The 13,571-nt window shown below is 36.4% G+C and overlaps 1 protein-coding gene across 11 annotated transcripts in view; it reads right to left on the bottom strand.

Moving 5' to 3' along the window:
* NBEAL1 (neurobeachin like 1) overlaps positions 1-13,571 on the bottom strand; it is a 74,909-nt gene that overhangs the window by 34,330 nt on the left and 27,008 nt on the right. For 7 of the 11 annotated variants that reach the window (XM_072342329.1, XM_072342331.1, XM_072342333.1 and 4 more), the window contains exons 11-20: positions 11,322-11,408; positions 9,861-9,944; positions 8,361-8,459; positions 7,670-8,259; positions 5,819-5,951; positions 5,176-5,295; positions 3,793-4,096; positions 2,846-2,931; positions 2,348-2,437; positions 469-637 (exon numbers count right to left, since the gene is read on the bottom strand). In XM_072342329.1, the coding sequence (XP_072198430.1) occupies positions 469-637; positions 2,348-2,437; positions 2,846-2,931; positions 3,793-4,096; positions 5,176-5,295; positions 5,819-5,951; positions 7,670-8,259; positions 8,361-8,459; positions 9,861-9,944; positions 11,322-11,408 (1,762 nt within the window). Of the gene's footprint in view, positions 1-468; positions 638-2,347; positions 2,438-2,845; positions 2,932-3,792; positions 4,097-5,175; positions 5,296-5,818; positions 5,952-7,669; positions 8,260-8,360; positions 8,460-9,860; positions 9,945-10,839; positions 10,948-11,321; positions 11,409-13,571 lie in introns of those variants that run through there. The other 4 variants (XM_072342336.1, XM_072342334.1, XM_072342339.1 and 1 more) reach the window with 2 other exon arrangements.

Raw genomic sequence — 13,571 nt, 5'->3', positions numbered from 1 at the left:
TCTAAGAAAATGAAAGTTTGACTAAGAGTCTAAACAGCATTGCTCTGATACCCCATGATCTTCATTTGGCTGCCTGACCCAGTATCTATGTTGTTGAAAAGCTCCTCCAAATTGATATCAGCAGGTTTTGAGTAAAAAAACAATTTCTCAAAATAATCAGAACAAAATTTTCAGAGAAGAGGTAAAAAATAACTGCATATTTTGACACTAATATAATAGGAAATCATTAAGATAAAAACAATGGTATCAATTACATTTTTATTTGAAATACATTATCAGGTTAATTTTACATTGTGCTGAATTGTTGGTATGCAGCATCCCATCAAATGTCTAGAAAAAGTAACATCTCATCAAGCTTGCTGGCTTTTCCAAAGCAGCAGTCAAACACAAGAATCACCATCATCCACAGAAAGACTGTTATTTGAAATCAAACTTCAGTAAATGTTCATCTCAACTGTATTTTCCTACCTGATGCCTTCGTGGATGATAATACCACCCAATCTCCCTCTACAGGAGTAACTACTTCAGGAGGTAGAGTATCCCCTACAGACTTCTCAGGCATCTGTCTACCAAGAAAACTGATCTGCTCCAGCAATGGAAACAGCACATTTATTCCGCCAATGCAGTTGATCATATCCTAAAATTAAGAGAAATGGAAGGAAAGCAACTTTAAATGAAATCCTCTGAGTTATGCTACAGAAATTCACACTAGATACAAGGAACCTTATTCACTCACAAATCAATTAGATTGTTTCATGCCTGCTTAAATTTGGCTTAAAACACTGATTGAACATGAGAATTGCCTACATTTTAGGCACTGCAACTACATGACTTCCTGTCATCTGTGTTTTTACACTCACTCCCACCCAGATAAACATGGGAACCTGAAGGCTACAAATACCAGAAAGACTTCTCTATTAAACATTCTGGAAAAACAGTCAAAAAACATATTTATGATATCTAAGTTACCTGCAGTAATGGAAGACTATATACATGTTTTAATCCTGTTCCTGCAAATCTCAACTTCAAGCAGTTAGAAAATGATAACATGATTTTTTCAAATAACTTTATGTATACTTAAATTTTAACCTCTGCCCTTTTTGACATTCAAGTCTACTAAAATCCATTTAATTTCCACTCCTCACAGATAACAACAAACAGCTAACTAGTCAGAGATGCTTGTTCACCTGCCCAGCATTGCCCAAGGAAAACAATAAAATTTTCAGAACCCAAAGAAAAACAATATCCTGTAAACCAATCACAGGACATCAATTTTCCTTCTCACAAACTCTGGGGAGAAGTAGAAGAAATCATCCTTTTGGCCTCCACGTTCCAGTTTTTAAACAGTTACTCTATTATATGTGCCTGCATAATACTCCATTCCCTGCTTAGATATGCCCATGTTTATTGAGGCAAATCTAATGGAAATTGAACAATTAAGCTAAGAAATTTTTTTAATCCGTAAAATTAAGCTCATGGATGAAGATTGCCATGTTAGCTGGGTAATACAAGAAGCATCGTACTTCTGAAAGTTGAAAAAATACAATTTCTACAAACCACAAGACAGCAGGCACTGTAGCTCCTTTCAAGCCGTACTTATCTCCTAATGACTTGATCAGCTTTGTGTTTTATCCCTCACTCTAGTCCTCAAGAGAGTGCCAATCCACATCATGTTTGTTAATGAATTTATTATTCTCCTGAGATTTGTACTTTCCCATAAAGCTAGAGATATAAACCATCCATACCCACCCTGTTCCATCCACTGGATAAGGAGAACAAATTGCAGTATTTTTAAACTATTCACATCACAGCAAATTTAACTAGCAAAGACCTTTGAATTTTCATAACAAATCTCCACAAGTCAGAACGTACGCACAGTGTAACCCCAACAGCATTTCCTTACTAATTAGTTTGCTCGTTGAGTTAACTGCATACTATTCTTTAAGAAGTTTAAAATTATTTTCAAATAGGTCAAAGTTTAAAAATGCATTTCTTTGTTCACACATTTGTCTAAAAAAATTTTTAAAAAGCCCATACGATACATTTTCTAGACTCAATCTTTGTACTTTTCTTCTGCTTAAAGAGCCCTGCAAGCAAAGGTCACCTATAAAATAGAATTGGATATTTTCTATCTGTGCAGAAAAATTGTTAATCACATCAGTGTTTCTAGATCAAATTATCCAACTGCAAATAAGCTGATTTTCTCAGGCACAGTGTTAAGACTGACTTTTTAATCTCTTAAATGTCATTGGCATTATGGCAGTAACTTCTGGCATTCCAAATATTAAGCAAACATATGAAAACTGTCACAAAAGCAACAGTGTCTGCTCATCCAGTAAGCACTTACCTTGATGTCCCAGTTCACTACTTTGTTTCCAGTTAGTCTTCCATGTAAGAGATTTGCAGACAGGTCAAGACAAATTGGATTTCTGCAGGCCTGAGAAGTGAAGACACCACAGTATCACTTAGGAAACAACAGGTCCTTGAAAATGCAGAAAGCTTTGAAATAACACCTAACCGTTAGTGCTCTTATGTTGACAGTAAGTTATTTAAACAACTTGGGAACCCTGCAAAATTTATGTTATCTTAGATTTGACTTTCACAAAATAACTTCCTGCTTTTGCTAAACAAGAACAACATCTATCACCCATCCCCAAAACTCAAGTCTATAAAAAGGTCTTGCTGCCCTGCATCTTCTCATTACCACTGCACAATAAAATGATACATTGAACTTGTTCTAATGAAACAGCAGTTGCAAAACACACACAAAAAAACTTCCTAAATAAGTCCTGAAATTACTGCATACTGTGTAAACAAAGGGGAAAAAAAGAATACTGTTTCATACCTTTGGTGTGTAATGCAGCAACACTTTACTGGGGAGATCTGCTACTTCAGGCTCCTGAGATTTCCACGGAGTTAAACAGTTTGGACCTATAAATACATTGCTTTTAATTTTTAAGACTCCACTGGATATTAATATTAACTTGCACAAATTTTACACAACTATTATTTTTTATAGCAGGATACTCTGAACCACAGCTATTCAAGACACACTTTGAAGTAATATTATGAATTAAGTCACTCATTCCATAGTGGTCTGCTTAAAAAGAAATGCATATTCTTGATAAAATGCCTAACTGTGCAAAAATTTAATTAGTACATTCAAACTGCTATATTTATTTACAAATACCTAACTATACTTACCACCAACCTATCATCAAGCCCAAACAGCTAGGCAGTAAGTAATCTTCAAGACATCCTTATTTAGCAGCAGAAAAATATTCCCTTTAAATGATTAAAGTACTTGCTAATCTCCTAATCTCTAACACTCCCAGGTTATTATTGAACTTAATACCTTAGTAAAACATAGATTTTTTTTTAAATTTTATTTATTTATTTTTTTGGTGGTGGAAAAATCCTTAAGTGTAAATCACCTCAGTGGGTTGTCAACAAGAGCAATACTTTAAAGACCCTCAATTATAAGGTCTATTGTAGGAGAACAGTGGAAAAAAGTAAGAAAAAAGCGAAAATACTACTTGATACCCAGATTTTGACAGGTTTAAACGTAAATAGATGAGATTATGACAACCTAATAGTCTAAGTAAAACTTAAATAAAAATCCTTATCATTCATTTTTGAGCTGCCTATAAAGCCCTCACGCTTAAGTTATCTCTACAATTATTTTAGACTGTAACTTTGTCATTATGAGTCTGTGTACAGCAAAGCTCAGAGGAATACTGTCTCTAACTCAACCAAGTTGTTTCACTAAAAATCAGTGTAATCACCACTCACCTGCTAAATACAAAGCTTTCACCTGAGGGGGTTGCAGTACTTCATGAAAGATAATAACTGAACCAAGCTGGCCCTCCAATGATGTTGGACATCCCCATTCACTATCCTGAGTCCCTGCTGAAATCATCTTGGTGATGAGTTCTGGTTTTGCTAGCATTCCACCCCAGCTTCCTGGAGAGAGAATGCCCCCAAGTGATGTACGATGGGGCATGATAGGGGAAGAAAAAGGTGGATCTGGTATCTGAGATGGAGGAGGAGTTGTTGTTCTTTGACCAGCTGAACCAATGCAGCAAGAAGTAAAAGGCTGCAGAAGAATGGAAGAAAGAAAACAAAACACACTCAGTCTAAGCCTATGTTACTTTTTCCACCTCTGCCTCACCTAGTCTTCAGATGTGCTTTGTAAAATATCTTTGCCAAACCTGAACTAAACAAATTAAACCAAGAACAGCAAGTTCTGGCATACTCTGGAGAAGCAATAATCTGAATGAAAAGAACACGTACTTATCACAACAGCAGAGTGCCCGTAGGACAACTGAAAACAATTTGGTCACCTCAACTGTTGTGTGAAGAAGGCGGCTGGCAGGAACAGAGCCTAGGACAGTACCCTGGTAAAATACTCTGGTGAACATTCCTCTTCTGGATTATATTTGAAAATACGAGCCCATCATACCTTCTATATGTATCAATTATTTACCAGTTATTCCACTTGAACAGAAGCCCTCAGAGGAAGATTACCTACTCCACACTTAGATATCTTCTCTCTTGTGTTATTTTACAAGTGGGACAAAATCCAGAGTTTTATTTTGCAACATCTTTCTTTAAGTGTTAGGACTTACAAACAGGGTAAGAATAATAAGTATTATAGCCCAAGTTAGCAAGGATTCATTCCACACAAAGAACTTAAGATGCCACATACTCATCTTTTTGGCTACCATTCATGCTTATCCAGGTAACATGTATAAGATCAGCATACATTATGGAAACATACAGAAAATGGTAGTAGAATGAGTGGCCACTGAAAACAAGATGAATATTTCTCACTGGAGCTGTCACACCAATCCTACTTGGAGAGCTGACATAATCATAAATTATATCATAATGCTCAGGTTTGGGAAAACACCACTATTTAACCAAGGTGGCTTTTTTTTTCCCCAATTTATTTTTAAAACTGAGATGACTAAACAAGCATAATTAGCGGTTAGTTCTACCTCTTCTCCAATATGATGCCATGGGCCCTATCTACAGTTGAACAAACTTATCTTAGAGCATTGCTACTATCTTTAACTCTTAATGAGTTTCCAAATGTAAGAAAAAAGCCAACTAGGTTCTCATTCTGCTATGAAGTTCATCAGGACACATGTATGATACAGAAGGTGAACTTACTTCATTCATAGCAGGGAATCGAAGTGGGGCAGAGATCTTCTGCTGTCCATTGACGTAGATGTACACAAGGCTTTGACCAAAAGGTCTCTTTCCAGGCATGTGAACAATAGTTATGTTGTGCTGATTAATAAAATAATTAAATCTTTATTAAAAAACAGTGAATAATAATACACCATTTCAACAACCATTTTGTTGATATCAGCTCTACTTTTAAGTATTTTACTTTTAATTTTTCTTTTTTTTTTTTTTGGAAGAAAAGAGGTGTAAGGTCTCACATGACAATGCACATCTTAGAATAGAAGAAACTAAGGCAGAAACACAGTAGAATGCACACTCTACAGCCATTTATGTTTGTTTTAACATGAAAAAATATCCACATATTAAAAAACCCCCATATGAAACACACACTTTAAAAAAAACGTTATAACCAGCTTATGAATAAGAACGGCTAAAACAACATAGGCATAATTTATCTTAAATACTAATTTATACAAAAAGCACTCGTATTATCTGAGTTTAGATTTGTTCTTACACAATTAAGTATAATAAAATAGATTGCTTATGAAATAGCAACAAAATTAATTTGTGTCTTCTGTGCTAACACTACTATCCCTAAGCAGTGTTTTTCAGCATCACATCTTACCCAGAGCGAGTCAAAAAAACAGTGGTCAGGCAGCATCACTGTCGCATATTCCCTCTTTGTGCAAACTGCAACCACCAATACTCCAGAGCATGTGATAAAGGCTTCAAAACCCATACCGCTTCCTGTAAAAAAGCTATAGAAAGACAGTAAAACCCACAGCTAAAGACTTCACCATACACATTGGAAGTCACCTACCAGTATTTTCACTGAGGAGAGAAACAACTTGAGCCCTCTGTTGCTGTTCATGTCATATTCTCTACCTACCTATCACTTCTGCTCCAAAGAACAAGACAAATCTCACAAGAAAGGAACACCAAGGACAGTCAGGACAAAGACACGTCCCAACTCTCCCAAAGCAGCTTGTAGCTACCCAACTACTGACTGGTTCAGTCTCCAAAAGCCACAATATTCTAATAAAGATACTGGCCTGCAAACAGCGCTGTTTGCTGTTAATTGTGTCCATTGGCCCCACTAAAGCTGCTAATAATGCATGCAGTTAGGTGAGACTGCTGTCATAGCTAGTAGACGCGTTCTCTTCATTTAATTACCTTGTTTTACATCCTACCATTGCATATGAAGTTTTGTTTATTTTAAAGATCAAGACACTTAAATGGAATAATTCAAAATGCTTGCATTTATGATGTTACAGACAAACCTGGTTTAAAGGTGATGAGACAGTAAGTATAGATTAATCATAGATTTGAAAATATTTTTTATCTATTAGCAAGAATCTTAGTGCAAAATACAAACAAAGTCATGGTTAAATAGCTTATTTCACTCAGTATCATGAAGATCATCTGCAAGCAGCTACCTATAAATAAGCCCTGAAAAAACAGGCCTGCCTTGAATAACATTTCATTTTTTAGGTGCTTGACTACAAAAAATATACATAACTGTGAAATGTTATCAAAGCCTGCAATAAACCCTTGGGTACTGTTACTCTAAGCGAGACATTAACTACTGTATTATCAAATATTTATAAGTCTAAAACACAAACGTGGCACAGATGTTATAGTAGGAAAAAGTGCTGTCCTTTGGGATAGGAAAGGGGTGATCATTCTGGATATCGTGAAACCTAGACAAACCATCCATAATAACTGCCACATTGCAATGACTAAACTGAATGCTGGAACCTCTAGAGTCAAGCCAGAGAAGAAAACAATTTTTCTCTGCAACACAATAACACCAGACCCATATCAGCTGGAGGAACATTGAGCACATTGCCAGTCTTGGCTGGACTGTGCCACATAGTCCAGATTTGGCACCTCCTGGCTTCCACCTGTTCAGGCCAGTGTAAGATGGATTAGGTGGGCAACATTTTCCTATCATCATCATCGATGTGAAACAGTACAGTTGGTTTTTTTTGTTTGTTTTGTTTTTTTTACAAGAATGGCATTGCTGGTGAAAATGCATAGCTAACTGTGGTGATCATATGGAAAAACAGTGCTCTGTAGCTGAGAACTTGCTCAATTAGCTTTATAAAGTTTGTGGTCTAATTCTACCACAGATTGTTCTGCTTTGATGTGCTTTATTTTTTTGGTTGTTGGTTAGTTTATTTTTGTTGTTATTTTTAAGCTATACACGTTAACATGATTCAGAGTTGTGGATAATGAAACTGAAAACTAGAAACTGTGGAGAAAGCAGTGTAAATAATAAGCTACATGCTTATTCCTGTAACATAGCCTGGCTGTGGTGACAGATGAAGCTTCTCCCTTTCACAAACTAAACAAATTAAGTGCTTTCTATTGCATTCTATGAAGGAAGAAACAGATACCACACAGACTAGGGTATCACGTGCCACAGAGAACAAAACCTAGATTTGTGCTGTTGAAGTCATTATAGTAACCATACCTATACAGTTGCTTCCGCTTGCCAGTTTTGGCACAGTTTTCCGCTGTGCTAGGGTCCGCCTGGTCTTGATCAAGGCAGAGCCAAGCACTGAAAGAAAATGCAGATCCTGGCCACTTCTGAATTGATGGAACGGCAATTCCTGCCATACTGTGACACAAGTTGAAATACTGCAAGGCACTAGCCATGCCTTGTTTCCGAGCCATCGCCAGTATGGCTCGCACTACTGGAATAACATAAGGGTGAGCCTGTTTTGGTCCCTCAGTTCTCAGGAGCCGTATTAGTTGAAGCAGTTCTTCTGACCCCATTGACTGGCTCCCCAAAGAGCCCAGAAGGGCAATCAGGTTCTCTGCACAAATACAGTGGAGTGCAGAGTGGTGATTTAGTGTCTCGATGATACGGATGACCATGTCTGCATTGACACAAGTGGCACGACTCTGTCTGTTAATACAGCAGATCCGCCTCAACCAATTTGAGATGAAAATCTGCAGATCGTGTGATTCAAGCTCTGGAAGCCACTGGATAAGCAGCAGTAAGGGCTGGACATTACTAATGCCTAGCATCCCAACAGCCATGTGGTCACCTTCAACAGCCTGAAAAACAACAAAGAAATCAGACATGAAATACAATGAAAAAGAAATATTGTTGAAGAGATATAGCATTTCCAACAGCATTCAAAGCAAGTGCATCTCACCATATTCATGAGTTCTTCTAGCAGCTCCCGTGAGGGCTGACCAAGTGACTTAAGTACCTCATAGATATGTGCATAACCAATTCTCTCCTTGAAGACTTCCTGAGGATAAAAATCCAGTCTCACTAACAAATGAAATAGACACAAATAGCTCATCTACTGCAACAAAGTATACTTCAAAACAATATTAGAGTTTAAAAAATTAGAACATAAGAACTGCATTTTTTTGGCTTAGAAATCCTTTGATAATACATCCATTGTGCTATCTCTAGCAAGCTGCAAATAAGAAAGATCTCACTGCAGCATGCAGATAAATATAAGATGAAAGAAGTTACTACTTAAAAAATATTGCTTTGGTATATTCAAAAATTAAATCTACCATAAGCTATTAGTAGCTTTATTTTTAATGCAAGCTGAAGCTTGAAATGAAGTAATTATTTTGAGAATTGTAAGTATGTAGATATTGACTTTTGACTGAAACATTTTCTAGACCGGCTTAATTAGAAATTACTCATCTTAACTCAAAAATTAAATAGTATCTGTTTACTGTTTGGTTAGTAAATATCCAGCACATCACACAAAACAAGTACTATTCTCCCTGCTGCATTCTGCACTGAAATTAGAACAGATGGATGAATCTGGCAACAGAAGTGAGAATTACTTAAATAAATACAGAAAGAAAAAAAACACACATTGTAATGGAAGTACAGCTGAAAATTTTACTGGCACTTTGTGGATTACCACCAATCCTCCATTCTGCCACACAACATTTCCCCAGACTTCCCAGAGTTAGTGGAGAAACAAGCACTTTGAGTCACGCCCTGAAGAAGCCTAATTTACTACCTGGTCACTTCTAAATGAGAACGTACAACAAGCAGCAGCTAAATCAGGTGATTTCCACTTTCTGTGATCTGTGCTGTGCCAAGAGTCATTCAAACATGGGATTAGTTTAATGAACTCAGCAATCTTATCTACTTTTCTGAGACTTTACATTTTGCTCAGATTCACATACTAGCCATTCCCTGTTAATTTATCAAGGCACAGGAATAATCACAAAGGAAAAGTAGGGAAAAAGGCAAGATCATCATTTAGACAGGAATATAACGCTGCTACAGACACAATAAAACATGTAACTCCTTCCTGAAACTGTATTTTGCAAAACTTGTTAATTCTACTCCAAATATTCACGGTAAGAAGTTATACACTCTCCTTAAAAAGATTTCAGTTACCATTTCCACCCTAGTTTCCCATTTGTGATACAAATATGTCTATTTGTTTCTAATGGCTACACAGGGAGACAGGGGATATCCAGTCCATTGTTCCTACCTGACTGGAATTAGTGATCAACTTAATTAGTAAAATTCCCCAAGGATTTTGCAAGAAAGAAAAAAATAAAATAAAATAAATAAATAAAATTAAAATTAAAAATAATAATTAAAAAAAAAAAAAAGCCAGACAAAATTTAGAGGCCTATCAAAAGAAGATCTCTGCACATATAGTTACCTTAGCAGCTGGAGACTTGTGCATTACTGCTGTGAGAGCCTGAATGGTTGATACTGCCAAGCAGTCTAGACGTCCCTGAAATACCTGAAAGCAGCAAGTTCAGAGGTTACATACAAACGCACAAAGACAATTCTGCTCCAAAACTGTATTGTGCCCTCCTGCCAGGAGGGAAACAAAGTTTACTAGCATGCTGCAGAAATAATCTCTGCACCAGTGATTTCATAATACCCCAAAGACTACAAGAAAGATTACATTAATAATAGACAACATTTCAAGAGGAGGAGAGAAGCATTCACAAAACTCATTTCACTTCAAAGGCTCTGATGGACAAACATGTTTTCCTCATGCGGCTAATGGACAACCTCAAGAGGGAGGAAGGAAAACAAATTAAGAAATCTCTTGTATCGTGTGTGTGCTGCTTGCAGTCAGGCATCCATGGTACATATAGAGTATTTTCTCTTCCACACAGGTCCCTATATGCCAATGCAATACACACTAATAATAAGAGCTTACTCACACCAGCACAGTAAAGTAGGTTTCTCACCCACACTCACATCTCAGTGATGTTTTTGTTTTTTTTCCTTATTTTTTTTATAGTATTATCTCTATCATGGTCTTAAGGACAAAAACAAGCAGTATTTCAGGTCCATCAGTAAACCTAATGATCAAGATTGTACAAACAGTTTCACACCAGCCCTGAAATAGTATTCTGTATATCACATACTTTGAAAATGAAACGTCAAGAATCAGAAGATTGTTAGACATGAAGAAACGTTTACATGCTGTTAATGTTGCAATGAGTTTGTAAAAAAGCCAAAGCTTTTTGTTAGAATCACAATCTGTAGATTACCATATCTTGTACTTAGCATATCTACAATTTTAATCAGAACAAACATTCTAACACAAAATCAATACAACAATTTGCATTTGATACTTTCCACAACATTATGGGAAAATTAAAGCAACAGGCTATTCCTACCTCCCTGATTCAGCCTGTCCATTGATTTGTGAACATCTGCTCTTGATGACAAGCAAAGAATCAGGACATCAAATACAACCATTGAGATTCACAAACAAGGCCCCAGAATCCAAAACACCACAGTGCTGAGACAAAGAAGCAAAAAAGAGGAAAGGAAGGGAAGAAAAAAAATCACCACCAGGTTGATAGAATTATCTGGATTCCATTCGTGTACTTCACCTTTTCCTTAAAAGATGCAAAACTGAGGCTCAGTCTACTGAAATATTTGCAACTTGAAGTAGATGAATAAAAGTGAAATTTGAATTCAGTCTGTTAATCGAGAAAACTCCTTCCCATAGATGGAAATAATAATGTCTGCAGCAACACAAGATCATCTTGCCACAGAAGACTTAAACAGGATCATTAAGGTGAAGCACAGGAATCAGTTTTCCTGTAATTGTGTTTTGACCTCAACTGAAGCAAAGTACAGATTAGGTAGGTACCTGGTCCTCATTCATTTCTGTCAGTAATTTGTTGGCAAGGTCTTTTTCACTCTTGTCTGCCACTTTATTGTTAGCATTTAAAAACAGCTGTTAGAAACAGAGACAAGAATAATGGAAATAATCGCATTACATAGTCACCCTCCAGTCAAACCTGTGGAGGCTGCCTCAGGAATTGTGTCTGACATATAAGAAGCAAGTTCTCACTTCGGTGAGACATTCCCCCATTAACATTAGTTCTCCGTTAATCCTTCAAATATTGAAGATCACATTTTTTGCTAAATAGTAATTGCATTTTTGTCCAGAATTAGATGAAAATTTCATCGCTGAGACAAAAAAAAAAAAGACCTATCTGGATATCTGGAAATTATACTGCTTACCAGCTTAGCAATAATAATTTCATTTAACATGTGCAATATGACAAAAATTCACTTTAAAGAAATAAAAACAACAGTGAAGCAATAGTAAAGAAATGGATACAGATGCCTCACATCTGTCCATTTATGTCTCATCCTATGTGATAGCTTGAAGATATCTAGGCAAAATACTTAAATCAAGAAGCAACAGCAGTAGAATACCGTGAAAACAAGCCTTCAGAACAGAAGAAATGGAAAACTACATCTGGCAACATTCTAAGAATCTGCCAGGCTGAAAATAAAATATATGTCTATACTGCATTTTCAGCTCAGAAACTTCTCCCTAGTCAGCACCTGAATTTGCAACATCAAAGTTCACTTAAGTACCTTCATAATCCACTGCAGTCATTTTTAGTATAGGTCAGCCGTAATCTAATTGAGACTACTGCTTTTCTTCTGTTTATATACTCTAAAGAGCTGTTAAAAAAATCCCCAATCAAAATGTTTTAAAGGTACCTAAAAAGCACAAAACAAAAACGAAACAAAAAAACCAACACTTTCTATCAGTGGGTAAGAATGAAACATTATGTATTCCTCATGCATTTTCCCCTACTAGCTTACTTAGGTGTTCCCTCTGAAGATGAGTAACCCTACAAAAATCAGCTTTCACAAAATAGGACGAATGAAGAAAACACTCAAAATATTACTTGGACTTACACAAGTGTGAGCCTACATAAAAACACAAGACAGTCTGAAGTACATCACACTCAAGAGCATATAATATAGCAGAATTATGACAACATATCTAAGAGGGTTATAGCATTAACAAGTGATAATAAGAACATCAAACAAAAGCGAAAGAAAACATGCAGAAAAAAAGCGAATTTTTCAGATGGGTTACTTCAGCCCTGTCAATACAAGTGAAAAATCATCTGCCTAGAGCTGTTCAGACAATAATCATGTGTTTTTAACCAGGCAGACTGGTTAGATGCTGGCTAGAGATGATTGTGCTTTGCTCAAAGTCTGATTTCTAGGTGTTTAACAGTACCTATAAGCAGCTTATGAAATGACTCAAGACAGACTGAGCCCCTTTTGCTATCTCTAAAGTATAGTCCCTCTTCTTGGATATCACAAGGCAAAAGACAACATTTAGATCAACAAAACAGTTTTAGAAAGCTCTAATGCAGATCTATAACCCTAGAGCATAATTAAGGGAAGGCAATCTGTCCATAGGCTTAAAACCAACAACTAACAAAAAAAACAAACAAAAAAAAAAAACATATTTTAAAAGATTGCTGGGCAGCAGATGATCTTCAAGTATGACTAGAAGTATGAGTTTGAGAATCTCAAGATACCTATAGCAGAAATTATGGTAGAGATTTTCTTTTACCCCTCCTTTCCATGAAATTTTATCGCCAAATTTACTGAAGATCCAAAAAATTCCTGAGTTTCATATCTGTGTCTGTAGTCTCCTCTTCACCTGATACAGAGCTGCAGAACTGTGCTTCACATAGTCTGCCAGTGAATCCAGCAGCAAGATTTTCACAGGTAAGAAAAAAAATATACAACTAGAAATAGGATCTTCTTCCCATACTAACAAGAGGAACTCCTAATTCCACTGCTAAATTCATCTTTGCTATTTCAGAAAGTACAAAGATACACTGGAGAAATATAACATTACCCTCCTCTTCTTCCTCTATCATTCTTGGGGCTATTTCCACTACAGAGGTTAAAAAAATGCCACATAGCAATCTGGAAGTACTGAGAGTCAATTGATCACAGTAGCGTGCAAGGCGATCACAGGAAAAAAAACCTCCCAAGAGTACATCTTATGACAGAAACAGGCAGACTAAAAATGAGGATAACAAGCAGCAAAAATCAAAGCAGACAAAACCTA

Source organism: Excalfactoria chinensis, chromosome 7, assembly GCF_039878825.1.
Source record: "Excalfactoria chinensis isolate bCotChi1 chromosome 7, bCotChi1.hap2, whole genome shotgun sequence".
In the NCBI taxonomy this organism is placed as follows: domain Eukaryota; kingdom Metazoa; phylum Chordata; class Aves; order Galliformes; family Phasianidae; genus Excalfactoria; species Excalfactoria chinensis.
Note: the sequence above shows the minus strand (reverse complement) of the source record. Positions and strands in the feature narration are given on the sequence as shown.